The 14,114-nt window shown below is 44.8% G+C and overlaps 1 protein-coding gene across 1 annotated transcript in view; it reads right to left on the bottom strand.

Annotated features, from left to right (window-relative positions):
* Positions 1-14,114, bottom strand: part of HEXB (hexosaminidase subunit beta) — a 74,305-nt gene that overhangs the window by 24,153 nt on the left and 36,038 nt on the right. The window contains exons 4-5 of the mRNA XM_049648887.1: positions 7,086-7,633; positions 3,103-3,248 (exon numbers count right to left, since the gene is read on the bottom strand). Coding sequence (XP_049504844.1) covers positions 3,103-3,248; positions 7,086-7,633 — 694 coding nt within the window. The remainder of the gene's footprint in view (positions 1-3,102; positions 3,249-7,085; positions 7,634-14,114) is intronic.

Genomic DNA, 14,114 nt, shown 5'->3' with positions numbered 1-14,114 from the left:
ACCACAGTGCCCTCCTACCAAGGTGAACTTTTCTAGTCAGAAATCTGGGTGACATCTCCACAATTCCTTCTTTTCCCCTCCAGGAGAGTTATTCTCTCCACTGCCCCTCAACAGACTAGGTTCCTCATTCAACTATGACTTTAAATCAAAAGTGCAAAACGTTCCTCAGTTCCTTAGTTCCTTGTGAAAGCCTCACGTATCACTCCAATCTTCCACTCCACCAAAGGCCAGAGACTTACCTCCACTCTTTCTCTTCTCCTTCTGTGCTTCCCTACTTGCCTTGCACCCACCTTCCCAGCTATTAGCCTAAATATGCCTTAAGGTTCACTTCCTAAGTCACTTGAGCTAAATTCAGCTTTGTCCCAATCAACAAAAGGTTCACACCCAGGTAGGGCAGGTTCCAGTTGGATGCTTCTGGACAAAGGGGGGGGGGGGTGCTAATCTCTCAATCTTTTAAATCCCACTCTGTGTAAGGCTGTCCCAATAGTCATTTGAGACTTTTGGAGAGGTTTGGAGTCAAACACAGATAAAGTAAAGCACCAGACAGTACAGAGAGACTGAAAGCTGAAGGGTGTGGAAAGATGGGGACTCTGCCACAGTAAAGACACTCGAGGGCTGCAGGTTAATGACTTAGTATCATATCTGGCCTGCATCATCACCCTCCACCACCACCACCCACACTGTCCTACAGGAGCAGGCCACAGGTAAGGAAAAGAGCGGTCAACAGCCAATAATCAGGTGACTCTCTCAGGTGACAGTCTTGTGACAAGGCAGCTGTTTCCATCAGAAGACAGCAGTGCTGAGTTAGCTAAAGGCCGGGCTAAGAGAGGGATTGCTATTTTGAGTACAATGTAATCATGTTTCCTCTCCACCTCTATCAAGTTCTTAGCCACCAGACTCATGGGATGCTGTTTAAAAACAATTTTTTTGCTGCAACATCGTTTTGAGATCTCCCAGAAATAGTTGTAACACAAAGAATCACCTAAACACATTAACATGTTGCATGTACTTGATGCTTATTATTTTCCAATAGCTGAGGATGCAACAAGGGTTCTGATTCAACTCAACGCAAAACCCACAACGAGAAAGCAGTTAAAACGAGATTTTGTTTTCTTAGAAGCTGGAGAATTTTAATTTTTATTTCAAAACCAAATTATGAGTGTTCACAGTGATTACCTCCCTGATGTGGGATGGGACCTTTGACTTTTCAGTTATCCCCTTCTGTGCTTGCTTTCTGCTCCGTAATTACTTTGTTTTCAAGAGTGTGCATACAAATAACATCAATGTGCTATTGTTTAAAAATAAAATAGGTAAGGCTAAAATCGCCTTTGAGATGCCCACTCAAGTCCCTCTACTTTCCTCAGAAGAAATACGCATCACACCTTTTCCTGGGTATTGACACACACACACACACACACACGTGTTAACAAATGTAGCATGGCTTCATATGTGCGTTCCTGTGTGTGTGCTGAAATACAAACAGTATCCTGCATTAGTATACAACATCCTTTGTTCAACCCAGCAGTTCATCTTGGCAGGCTCTCCAAGTCTGTTCTTTCACTCTGCCTCTTTATTCTTCACTGCTGTGTTCTTTAGTGTGGACTGACAAGGCATATTTAGTCATTCTTGCGGGGACGAACATGTACTTTTGTTTATAACTCTTCACCGGTACACACAAGCTGCGTCGAACATCCCTGTTATATGTAATTAATGCTCTACAGGAGAAACTAGGCCATTCCTGGTTCACAGGGAATACACATTTCTAATACATAATGCTGCAACACTTGTCACTCCCTCCACCATTTTCCCACACTCTGCAGCAGCTGGTGTCATTTCCATCTGTGTTAACTTTCTCAGCATCTTCATCAACTCGTTTAAAACTTAAAACTAGTTTATCCTTCGACCAGAAAAACACAATCAGCTTGGCCCAAGGAGCTTCTCTTTCAGAATAAAGGTTTGCAAAGCTGAATGGATAACAAGCTCTAACTCTCCCGTCTCAAAACACTGTATTTTCTGGAATTTACAGTATGTCATTACTGTTGCTAACGGACCGCAAAGACTCCTTGGCAAGTCAATGACCCTTTCTATCTCAATTCAGATTGTAAAACATAATTCATGAAGGGTCTGAGTGCGGTCAACTGAAATCACATATCTGATGTTGCCCAAGAATCTTGTTTCTCTTCTAAGAACAGCTACAGAATTGAGAAATTAACTTATTTTTTCCGAGGTGTATTATTAAGAAATGTGATCTATACTAAGAGGATGAAGAGACATACTGAACTGTCTGTAACGCAGTCTGAGGACAAAGGAGTCACTCTTTTCTCTGAGATCTGGGGTATCCCTTCTATCCTTCCACCCAGCTCACCAGTCTGCTCTCTCTGCACTTTATCACCTACAACCTCACACTGCTCCCGTTGGTTCCTTGGTGTATATTCCATGTTTTCCCCAGTCAGTAGCCCCTACAGAAACTTTTTAGGCAACAAAAATATCTTACAGCTAAGTTTTGTTTATATCCTGAAATGAAAGAGCTCCAGCCCCACCCCCAGTTCTGTATCATTTTTGTGTCAAATAAGATTACAAACAGAGATCATGGAGGTACACACAGATTTATCTTCAAAATAAAAGCGAAGAAACTGCCTGATGTCCAAAAATGAGTTATTAGCCAAGTAAGTTACTGCACTAAAAATAATGTCATAGAAAAATATTTCATTACATGTTCGTTTTGCTAGACAAAAAAAAAAAAAGAAGAAAAAAAAGCCAAATACAAAAACCCCACTTTCACATAATTGTTTCTCATACGTTTATACTTCTATCAACGTGTAATATTTCAATGTATCACTCTACAAAAAAACCACATCTGAAATAACGGTGGTCAAGTGAGTGCTGGGGTTATGAATGATGTATTTTCTCCTCTTCACTTCCTGTGCTTAAAGATGTTCTACAATGACTGTGCATGACTTTAATGTTAAGTTGAAAAATAAAAATCATAAACTCACTGGCCAAGAACTCACAACAGTTCATGGCATGGAAGCTGTTTCTGGCACTTAAGTTCCCAGCGAGCAGCACAGGACACGACACGCTCACGTCAGCGTAGGTACTCACAGGACTCGTCTGAAGTGATGTTGGGGAAAAGATCACACTCCGAGTCCAGGACAACTGTGACGAGAAGTTGCTGTAACTCTATCGCACCATTAGGTTTAGCAGGGCGACGCTGCCTCTTGTCGAAACCAAAAATGTATTCATGATATCTGTGTGAGAAATAAATTCAAATAAAGTTTTAAAGCACCGCAGCCAAATTTTACATACATATGTGGCAGTGGACATCCCAGTGGGGCTCCTCCAATCCCGGCCACCCCGTACTGGTCCAATTAGAGGCTCTCACCCCAAGCTGCACATCAGAACTTCCGGGGGAGCTTTTTGAAAATACTGAGGTCCAGACCTCCGGAATCAGAATCTCTGAGGGTGGGATATAGGCACGGGAATTTGAGAAGGTACACCCACACTTCCAAGTGCCTCATATGAAGAGACTGTTAAGAACCAGTAATCAAACCAATAATGGGAATCCCATCACTCTTGGGTAGGCAAGCCAATTGCACCCAGTGATGAAGGTGGTGCATTAGGGGTAATGGTGGCAGAAAGTTGCCTACACTAAGTGAGCCACAAAAGCCACATTTCTCTGTATGTGACACCTGGACCGGCTGTAGGGCTCGAATTGGCAGAGCCAATCTAAAGATGGCAGAGATGGAAAGAACACGGATTCCCTAATGATACTGTTGAGCCACTTAGTCAAGTAGCTGTGGAATCCTGTTTTGGACTTCCCAAAATGTGAGATAATAGGTTTTCTTATTGCTTAAGCTTGACTAAAACAGAGTTCCTGTTACCTTCCAAAAAAAAAAAAAAAAAAAAACCCAACCAAAACCAACCCCCCCCCCCCCCCAAAGAAGGTCACTAGCCTACAGAATTCTCACCAGGGTCTTGAAAATTTACCTTCTGCCGGTACCCAAATACCAGAGAAAGGGGATATTAAAACAGCATTTTTTTTTTTAATTTTTTTTTTTTAACGTTTATTTATTTTTGGGACAGAGAGAGACAGAGCATGAACGAGGGAGGGGCAGAGAGAGAGGGAGACACAGAATCGTAAGCAGGCTCCAGGCTCTGAGCCATCAGCCCAGAGCCTGACGCGGGGCTCAAACTCACGGACCGCGAGATCGTGACCTGAGCCGAAGTCGGATGCTTAACCAACTGAGCCACCCAGGCGCCCCTAAAACAGCATTTAAAGGTGCTAAAGACCTGACAGGCTTCAAAGCAATCATTTAAATAACATTTTATAGATTTTGATAAGCCAGAGGCTGTGTATGCTACTTAAGTGTAAGAACACCTTGTGTTTTTCCAGAAAAGTAAGGAGAGGTAGGAAAGTTCCAATGAGTCTGGAAGCGTATGGAAGTTAACCAGTGACAGAACAGAATGGACGATGATGCTGGGGGCCCTTTCCAAGGGAAAACCTTGACAGAATCAGAAGGAAATTAAGAGGGGCACCTGGGTGGCTCAATCGGTTAAGTGTCTGACTTCGGCTCAGGTCATGATCCCATAGCTCATGGGTTCAAGCCCCCACGTTGGACTGTGTGCTGACAGCTCAGAGCCTGGAGCCTGTTTCAGATTCTGTGTCTCCCTCTCTCTCTGCCCCTCCCCTGTTCATGCTCTGTCTCTGTCTCAAAAATAAACAAACATTAAAAAAAAATTTAAAAAAAAGGAAATTAAGATCGCTGAACTGTAGAGTTAGAAATGGTTAAGATGTGGGATGCCTGGGTGGCTCAGCAGGGTAAGCGTCCAACTCTTGGTTTCTGCTCAGGTCATGATCTCACAGTTCTTCAATTCGAGCCCTGCGTGGGGCTCAGCACTGACAGTGCAGAGCCTGCTTGGGATTCTCCCTGTCCCTCTCTCTCTCTCTCTGCCCCTTCCCCTGCTCTCGTGTGTGCTTGTCTGCTCTCTTAAATGAACTTAAAAAAAATTTAAAAAGAAATGGTTAAGATGGCAAATTCTATCTTATATGTATTTTATCACAGTTAAATAAATTTTTTAAAAAAGGCAATTAAAATTGCCAGCAGCTCTAAATTTTGAGCTAGGTGCTGGCTTGGCCCAAATAAGGAGAACTTCGGTCCTAGATATTAAAACTAACAGAAAACTCAAAGGGTTCTAAACCAATGGTGTCCAAGGTATTTGGGTTAATTTTCCCTTTCAGGAACTGAGGGAATGCAGCTATTCATTCATGTAAAAAAAATGAGTGACTCAGGGCACCTGGGCGGCTCAGTCAATTGAGCGTCCGACTTCGGCTCAGGTCATGATCTCACAGTTTGTGAGTTCGAGCCCCATGTCAGGCTCTGTACTGATCGCTCAGAGCCTGGAGCCCGCTTCGGATTCTGTGTCTGCCTCTCTCTCTCTGCCTCTCCCCCGCTTGCGCGCAGTCTCTCTCTCTCAAAAATGAACATGAAAAAAAGTTCTTTTTAATTAAAAAATGAGTAACTAGCATGCGACGGACCTTGTTCTACAAGTTGAGGAAGCTGCCATGCACCAGACCCAACTCTCTCCTTGCAAAAAACACAGTTCGAAAGCAGGGTTTGTGATAGAAGTTGGGCCCCCCAAAGACAGGAGCCTCTGGCTCCGAACTGCCTAGGGTGTAGACCGTGTGTCCACCTAGAGCCTTTGGAACATCTCCATCATCTCTACGTTCTTCCACCCACACTGCGCTTATACTCTGAAATAGACAAGTGACCTTCCCGAATTCCTAGAATGCTCCCCTGAATGCTTTCAAGTCTTAGCCATAAGGGCTAATGTTTTATATCCTGCTTCCTAACTAACAGCCTAGGGTATAATTAACAGCTGCTTCACACACCAGCCATGGTTAGTTAGGCCAACTCCAGATAATCACCTGCACTGCCTCGAAACGCCAAGCCTTGTTTTCAAACCATCTCACCACTGACTCAAGCCCTTGTTATCCAACCACTGTCAACTTGACTTCCTTGCTCTCTTGCCATAATCCTTGTCATTTCAAGCCTATCACCCAGTCCTCGTTTTACTAACAGTATGGCAGAGAAGGAAAATACAATTTTAGACACTGAGTCCCAAAGCAAACATGGTAAGCGTGTTTGTTTTTTTAAAATATTTCCTAGCCAGCACCAAATTACATTCCTTCCCTGAACTCCAGGCCTTCAGGAGACTCCAGCCTACACAGGTCTCACGGTGAGGGGACACCAAAGAAAGGCTGCTGAAACACCTCCCCAAGTGCAATCAGCCTTCGTGTGGTGTGGCCAGCAAAGCCAGGCTGTCGGCTGCCTCCTCATCCCCTGATTCACCCCGTCTGTAGCCAAAGAGGTGGCAGACGTGGAAATGTGGTGAGCTCCAGAACAGGAAGCGGGGAGAGCCAGCACATGACGTGCTGGGAAAAGACAAGCAGAGACTGCGATGAACCTATTACATCGAAGTAATTAGATGAAAGCATGGAACATTTCCTAAGAAACAGACTTGGGGAGTTTTGGGCAATGCTCCAACCTGAGGACTTTCTGCCTTCTGAACTGTTACCTGATTTGGCCAGTGGGGTGGGGAGACTGCAGACGGCAACCAACTTGGGAGTTCTGGTGTCAAGCATTAAGCACTCATTTTCCTCCTAGAATTCTCTTCACGTAAGAAGCTGCCACTCTCCAGCCCCTCCATCCGCCCTACTCTCCCCTCCAAGGCGAAGCTGGGCACAGATTCTGAGCAGCCTACTCCTTCCCCCTCAGTATCCCGCACGCAAACCAGGGTTCCAGAATGCCCGGGAAGTCCCTTAGCAGGCAGGAGGAGGAGGGGAAGAGCTTGGGTTTCAGCGGCTGTCTGAGCCGGCTCTCCCACCTTCTGGACCTGTCCCTTTGGCGAGGTCACGGGCCAGCTCGGCACTGGTTCCTTATCTGCTGAACGGGGAAAAACGCACGCGTAGGGTCGCGAGGGTGACAAGAGGCGCGCAGGGCTCCCCTCCCCTCGCCCCCCGCGCCGGCCCAGCGCCCCAGGGGGTTGGCCCCGCCTCCGCCCCGCAGCGCGCAGGGAGCGCTCACCGCCGAAAAGCTTCTTGCAGGAGGGAGCAGGTGGGGCCGGCGGTGGACGAGGGGCCGTAGCCGATGGAGAAGTTGTCGCGGGAGAGGTGCAGCAGGCGCGGAGACGTCTTCACCGAGAGCGGCATAGGCCACAGGGCCGGCTCCGGCGCGGCGGAGGAGCGCGGGGCCAGCGCCGCCAGCAGCGCCAGCAGCGCCGCCAGCCCCAACCCGCGGTGCCGCATGGCCGGTCGGCCCAGGTCTACGGGAGCTTCAGCCGGCGCACCTGACCTCCGCCGGGACCCCGAGGAGGAAGCGCCGAGCGCGGGGGCGGCGGAGTCAGCTGACGGCGCGCCCCGCCCAGGCCCGCCTCCCGGCCTGTGGGACCGCCCCGCCGCCCTCCGCGCCCCGCCCCGCCCGACCCGAGGGGAGGCCCCGGGAAACGCGGCGCGGGGCTGGGCCGGCGGGGGCTCCTGCGGCGGGGGCTCCGGAGGCTTGCGCCCCAGCCCAGACCGCCCCTGACCGCCGTTCAGCTTGAACCGTAGCCTCCCGTCGGAACCCCCGGGGGCAGACTTGTCAGCAGGTGGGGGGTTCAAAATTAGGCAAAAGGTTTTCTCAGTGGATCTTGGCGGAGGACTTCGCGAGACTTCACGGGGACGCCGTGGGCCCAGTTAATCAGGCAGATGATACAAACAGGCAGTGTATTATAATGAGCGATTCATATTGCCACACTGCCATTTTCGAAGAAATTATAAGCGTGACAGTTACAAAATAGAACAAAAATGTGTCAAATATTTTATTCAACTATTAAATAAGTCAGGTTCAAAAGATTATTGAATGAAACAATGTTAGAATAAGATTGCTAAATAGGAAATTGGGTAGCATGCTACGGTGACTCAGCCCTAAGTATCTGACAGCCTGGAAACTCCCATCCCCATTCAAGAAAAAAAAGTAATTCCGTTTATAGAGAATTCCTGAGAGCAGCCTCAATGTTTATTGTGGCAGGCCTCTCTGCATCTTTGGAGATAAAACAGCAGATCTAGAAGCAAGCAGAAACAATGTCATTAGGTCCAGTGTGGCAAGGGTTCAAATGTCATCTCTCTCCCTCTTTCCTTCCCCTTTCCCCTCTCCCCTGCTTATATTCCTCTATTTTTCAACTCATTTTTTCTCCATATTGGCTTCATTGTCAGACCGGCTCTTCATGATAGCCCTCTTCTTGGGTGGCAAGGACAACCCCTCAGGGAAGCTTATGCCCCTTACTCATCCCCGTCAGTCCTGAAAAAGGATCCCAACTGACAAGTTTGATAGCACACCTAAGGCAAAGGAGTTAAGTTATATGACCCAACATGGGATGGAGGGTGCTGATGTTCCCCAAAGAAGAGGTTATTGAAGAGAAAACTACGGGGGCATGTGGGTGGCTGAGTTGGTTGGGTGTCCAACTCTTGATTTCTGCTCAGGTTCATGAGTTCAAGCCCCCCACCTGGCTCTTCGCTGACTCTACGGAGCCTGCTTGGGATTCTCTCTCCCTCTCTCTCAAAAAATAAATTAAAACAAAAACAAACAAACTGCAGTCCCAAAATGGCATCACTTAGGTTAAAGCCCCAAGTCAGTAAACCAAAACTTAATACCTAACCTAAATACAATTTCAACTCCCCAGGAATGTAACCTTTAACCAATCAACATGGAATTTTATGGTCAATACTAGGAAATTTACTGGTAGACCCCATATACTCTCCTAAGGAGCACAACCTTGCCTAAACAGAGTATTCCTTGCTAACAAATTCTTTTCTTCTTTTTAATGCCCTCTCTTGCTTTAATTTTTGTTTATTTATTTTGAGAGAGAGAACAAGCTGGGTAAGGGCAGAGACAGAGAGGGGAGAGAGAGGGAGAGAATCTCAGCACAGAGCCCAGTGCGGGCTCGAACCCACGAACCATTAAGATCATGATCTGAGCCGAAACCAAGAGTCGGACTCTTAACCAACTAAGCCACCCAGGTGCGCCACCCTCCCCCTGCCTCTTGCCTTAAAGAACGTTTCTCTTATTTAGCTCAGTGGAGCTCCCCACTACTTTGCTACATGGGAATGCTGCCCAATTCATGAATCACTTAATAAAGACAATTAGATCTTAAAATTTACTCTGTTGAGTTTTGTTTTTTAACAAAGTGATCTGTTACCCGAAGAAAGAGAAAAGGATACTAGGCAAGCCCAAACCACATATGTGCTATAGTAAGAATTCTGAAAATTTTGGCGAAGACCTACCTATAAGAAAAGACTTCAAAGAGGATTTGTGGGGCATGCTTAAAATATAGTTATTCCATTACAGGAAGCACCAGTGCCACCTTATTAGTCCCTCTTCTTATAATTTATACAAACTTAATTTGCAATATTCATCTTCACTGCCACTTCTTACCGTTAATTGAAGGCTAACAGCATAATTTCTCCAAGGTTCAATCTCCAATTCATATTGTTGCAATTGCCATTTCTTCAATGGCAACTTCGCCTTGTGTATTAGCTATCTATTGCTGTGCAACAAATTACTGCAAAACATAGCTTAAAACAACAAATAATACATGATAAGATAACAGATACCTCACAATTTCTGTGGATCAGGAATTCAGGAATCTTCGCTGGGTGAGGCTGGCTGAGTCTCTCATGAGGTTGCGATCATCTGAAGCCATTTTTCTAAAAGTTTGGCTAATGCTGGAGGCTAAGTGATTCTAAGCTAGCCGACATGGCTATTGGCAAGAGACAGGAGTTACTTACTGGCTGTTGGCTGAAGTCCTCAGTTACTTGTCACGTGAGTCCATAAGGTTTATTGTGCATATTTACAACATGGCCGCTGGCTTCCCCAAGGCCAAGTGAACCGAGCGAGAACAAGAACAATAAGGTTTTCATATAATAAAAAATAAAAAATAAAAAAATAAAATAAAATAAAAAGAACAATAAGGAAGCCACAACACCTTTCTTTGGCTTCCTCTTGTCAGGATGCTTCCACCATATTCAATCCCTTAGAAGTCAGTTAGTAACCACAGCCATGTTCAAGGGGAGAGAAATTAGGCTACACTTTTTCTTTTTTTTTTTTTTTTAATTTTTTTTTTAAACGTTTATTTATTTTCGAGACAGAGAGAGACAGAGCATGAACGGGGGAGGGGCAGAGAGAGAGGGAAACACAGAATCTGAAACAGGCTCCAGGCTCTGAGCTGTCAGCACAGACCCCGACGCGGGGCTCACGCGGGGCTCGAGCTCACAGACCGTGAGATCGTGACCTGAGCCGAAGTCGGACACTTAACCGACTGAGCCACCCAGGCGCCCCAAGGCTACACTTTTTCAAGGGAGGAGTCTACCCTCTGACCACAAATTGTTTATATTCCTCCCACATACAAAACGTATCCCCTTCCTCCAAAGAACCCCCAAAGTCTCATCCTTTTAGAACATTTCCATGAAATTCAGAATGTTGGCATCTAAATTAGTACTAAGCATGGATGAGGCTCCTAAATGTATTCGTAAATATCCTCAAGTACAGTTTCTGTGAATCTATAGACAAGAGAGTCTCTTAATCTAGAGACAAGTTATCTGTACCCCCACACATGTAAAATACGATGGTGGGACAGACTTAGAATAACCAACAGAGACGGTTCTGTTCAAAAGAGGGAAAATGAGAAGCACTGAGGGGTTTATAGCAATTCCCAAAGCCCGCCAAGCAAATTGATAAGGAGTCAAAGATTCAAAGTAATTCTCTATGACTCTTGACTCCAGTGTCTGGCTTTGGGTTCTGCCTTGAGTCATTTTTCCTTGTTCTTGGAAAGTAGTATGTGGTTGCACCTGAGTAGATTTCTTGTAGAAATTTGCAGGTCCAAAGACATCATTTCATCTGTCACTTTTCCAACTGTTTCTCAGTTCAAACTGGTAGCATTTCTGCTGATACATTTCTGTTAAAAATTGTTAACTCTGGGGCGCCTGGGTGGCTCAGTCGGTTGAGCGTCCGACTTCGGGTCAGGTCATGATCTCGCGGTTTGTGCGTTCGAGCCTTATGTTGGGCTCTGTGCTGACAGCTGAGAGCCTGGAGCCTGCTTCAGATTCTGTGTCTCATTCTCTCTCTCTGCCCCTTCCCTGCTCATGCTCTGTCTCTGTCTGTCTCTCTCTCAAAATTAAATAAACATTAAAAAAATTTTTTTAATTGTTGATTCTCTGTGAATCTCACTGAGGTTCATGCCATTAGACAAAAGCTATATGCACCAAATCTTCAATATGTGCCTTTCGCTACTGTGGGCAGCTGCTGGGAACAGGATTCTTAGAAACCCTATTGTTTGAGAGGATCTGTCCGACAAAGTGTTAAAATATTTAAATGACCTTTTGTCTCATTGTCAGATACTCTGAGACACCACAATAGATCTTTCTGAGGTCTTAAGGAATTTTATATTCACAACCTAGATTTCATGTTTATTTTTTTAAGTCTATTTACTTATTTATTATTTTTTTAAATATGAAATTTACTGTCAAATTGGTTTCCCTACAACACCCAGCGCTCATCCCAACAGGTGCCCTCCTCAGTGCCCATCACCCACTTTCCCCTCCCTCCCACCCCCCCATCAACCCTCAGTTTATTTTCAGTTTTTAAGTCTCTTAAGATTTGCCTTATTTTTTAATTTTTTTAATGTTTATTTATTTTTGAGAGAGAGAGACGTACACAGACCGTGAGCAGGGGAGGGGTAGAGAGAGTGGGAGACACAGCATCTGAAGCAGGTTCCAGGCTCTGAGCTGTCAGCACAAAGCCTGATGTGGCGCTCGAACTCATGTGCCACGAGATCATGACATGAGCCGAAGGTGGACGCTTAACCGACTGAGCCACCCAGGTGCCCCAGTCTATTTATTTATTTTGAGAGAAAGCACGTGAGAACACAAGTGGGGAGGGGCAGAGAGAGGTACAGAGAAAATCCCAAGCAGGCTCTGCACTGGCAGTGCAGAGCCCAACCCGGGGCTCGAACACACGGACTGTGATATCATGACCTGAGCCAAAATCAAGAGTCAGACGTTAACCGACTGAGCCACCCGGGCGCCCCTGGTTTCGTGTTTAGACCATGTTTTCCTGAGAGAACCTGGGATCCATCTCTGCCTGAAAGCCAAGTCTTCATTTACCCTGGCTGCCTTGCCTAGAAAATGTGGTTTAAAATTGTTTAAAAAAAACCCAATTAAGCCTTGACTGCTTTATGTTTCACAGTCCTTCCTTCCTTTACCTTGCTCCTCTCATACTTTAGTATAGTGGAAAGATACACCTGGACGGCACCTTGAATATTCTAGCTGGAAATCTCCTTAGTTAGACCCCATATTCATTAGCAGGCGCATCTTCCACTCTCTGCATCATGGAAGGCCATCGTGATCTTTCTGCCAGTGTCACAAGGATCACATTTCCTCCAGTTTCCAGTAAGGTTTTCCTTGCTCTCCCGTAAGTGAGCCTCCTCTGGTCTATGTCCTTCCACTAACGGTCTTTTCCAGGCCCATCATGCTTTCACAAACCCTGTCTCCAAAATCACTCCAGCTTCTGTCCACTGCCTGAGTCCAAAGTCACTCCCACATTTTAGGTGTTCGTCATGGCCACGCCTTACTTCCAGGGATCAAAATGATTTTTTTTTTAATCTACTGTCATGTGAGAAATTAACAACACCTTAAAAGATGCATACAAATAAAATTTTGATAGATGGTGCCAAATTTCTCTCCAAAACAGGTGACAGTGTAGGAGAGTGTTCATATCACAATACTATTAATCGTTTTCAATTTTATCAATGGTTTTAGTCTGTAGTTCCTTTATTACTTGCGAGGTTGAAAAAAAACATGGCCATTTTGCATATTCTTGTAGTAAGAGCTGTTTCATATCCTTAGGGTTGTTTTCTTTCTTTAGTGATTTGTATGCGTGGTTGTTAAATTATAGATAATAATCTCTCCTGTATATTGCACACATCTTTTCCCATCCCTCCATTGTCTTTTATCTCGTGTGGTATTTTGTCTTAAATTGGTTTTACCTTTTTTTGTTTTGTTTTGTTTAATTTGTCAGTTTTCATTTTACAGCTTCAAAACTTGATTAGAATTCAAAGATGATAAAAATTCTCCTATTTTCTTCTAATGCTTTTATAGTTTTGTTTTTAAGGAGGTTACTACACTCCAGCTGATGTTTATCTTTGTGCATGGTAAGGCTGTAGCTTTTTTTCCACCCAAATGGATAGTCAATTGTCAAAAGGCCATTTATTGAACAGGCCATTCTTTCTTCACGGATTTAAGATACATCCTGTAATTTTAAAACAATTTGCACCAAGATGTGTTCATTCTGTTTGGGGGTCTCTGTTCTGTGGGCCTACGTATCTTTCCCTGTGCCAAGTGCTATGCTATTTAAATCGTTGTATTATGCTATTATGCATGTATTATGTATTATGCTAAAGTATTATGCTATTTAAATCATTGTAGTTTTGAGTGCCTGGGTGGCTCGGTCGGTTAAGTGTCCGACTTCGGCTCAGGTCATGATCTCACAGTTCATGAGTTTGAGCCCCACATCAGGCTCTGTGCTGACAGCTCAGAGCCTGGAGCCTGCTTTGGATTCTGTCTCCCTCTCTGCCCCTCCCCGACTCGTGCTCTGTCTCTCTCTCAAAAATAAATAAACCTTAAAAAAAAAGTTTAAATCGCTGTAATTTTGAATTATGCTTTGATATCTTGAAGGGCATACGTATACATTGTTCTTATTTCTAAGACTTCTGGGTATTTCTAATCATATTTCCTTCCACATAAACTTAAAGGCTTGATTGCCAAGGTTCAGGAAAGTTGTTGAATATAATTGGAATGGCACTGATTCTGTAGGTCAGTTGGGAGAGAACTGACATCACTGAGTCTTCCAGCTTGGAAATAATTTCTCTTAATTTTTGAAGTTGTTTTATGCTTGTCTCCAGAGTCTCATAGACTACTTTTCATGGACTTTCTTATTTCTTAGGCATGTTCCTAGGCCTTTCATTCTTTCATTGCTTATGTTAATAGAATCCCTCTCCCTCTCCACCCCTGTAATTTCTCCCAA

Source organism: Panthera uncia (assembly GCF_023721935.1).
Source record: "Panthera uncia isolate 11264 chromosome A1 unlocalized genomic scaffold, Puncia_PCG_1.0 HiC_scaffold_17, whole genome shotgun sequence".
Taxonomy (NCBI): Eukaryota; Metazoa; Chordata; class Mammalia; order Carnivora; family Felidae; genus Panthera; species Panthera uncia.
This window is presented reverse-complemented; position numbering and strand designations above follow the sequence as displayed.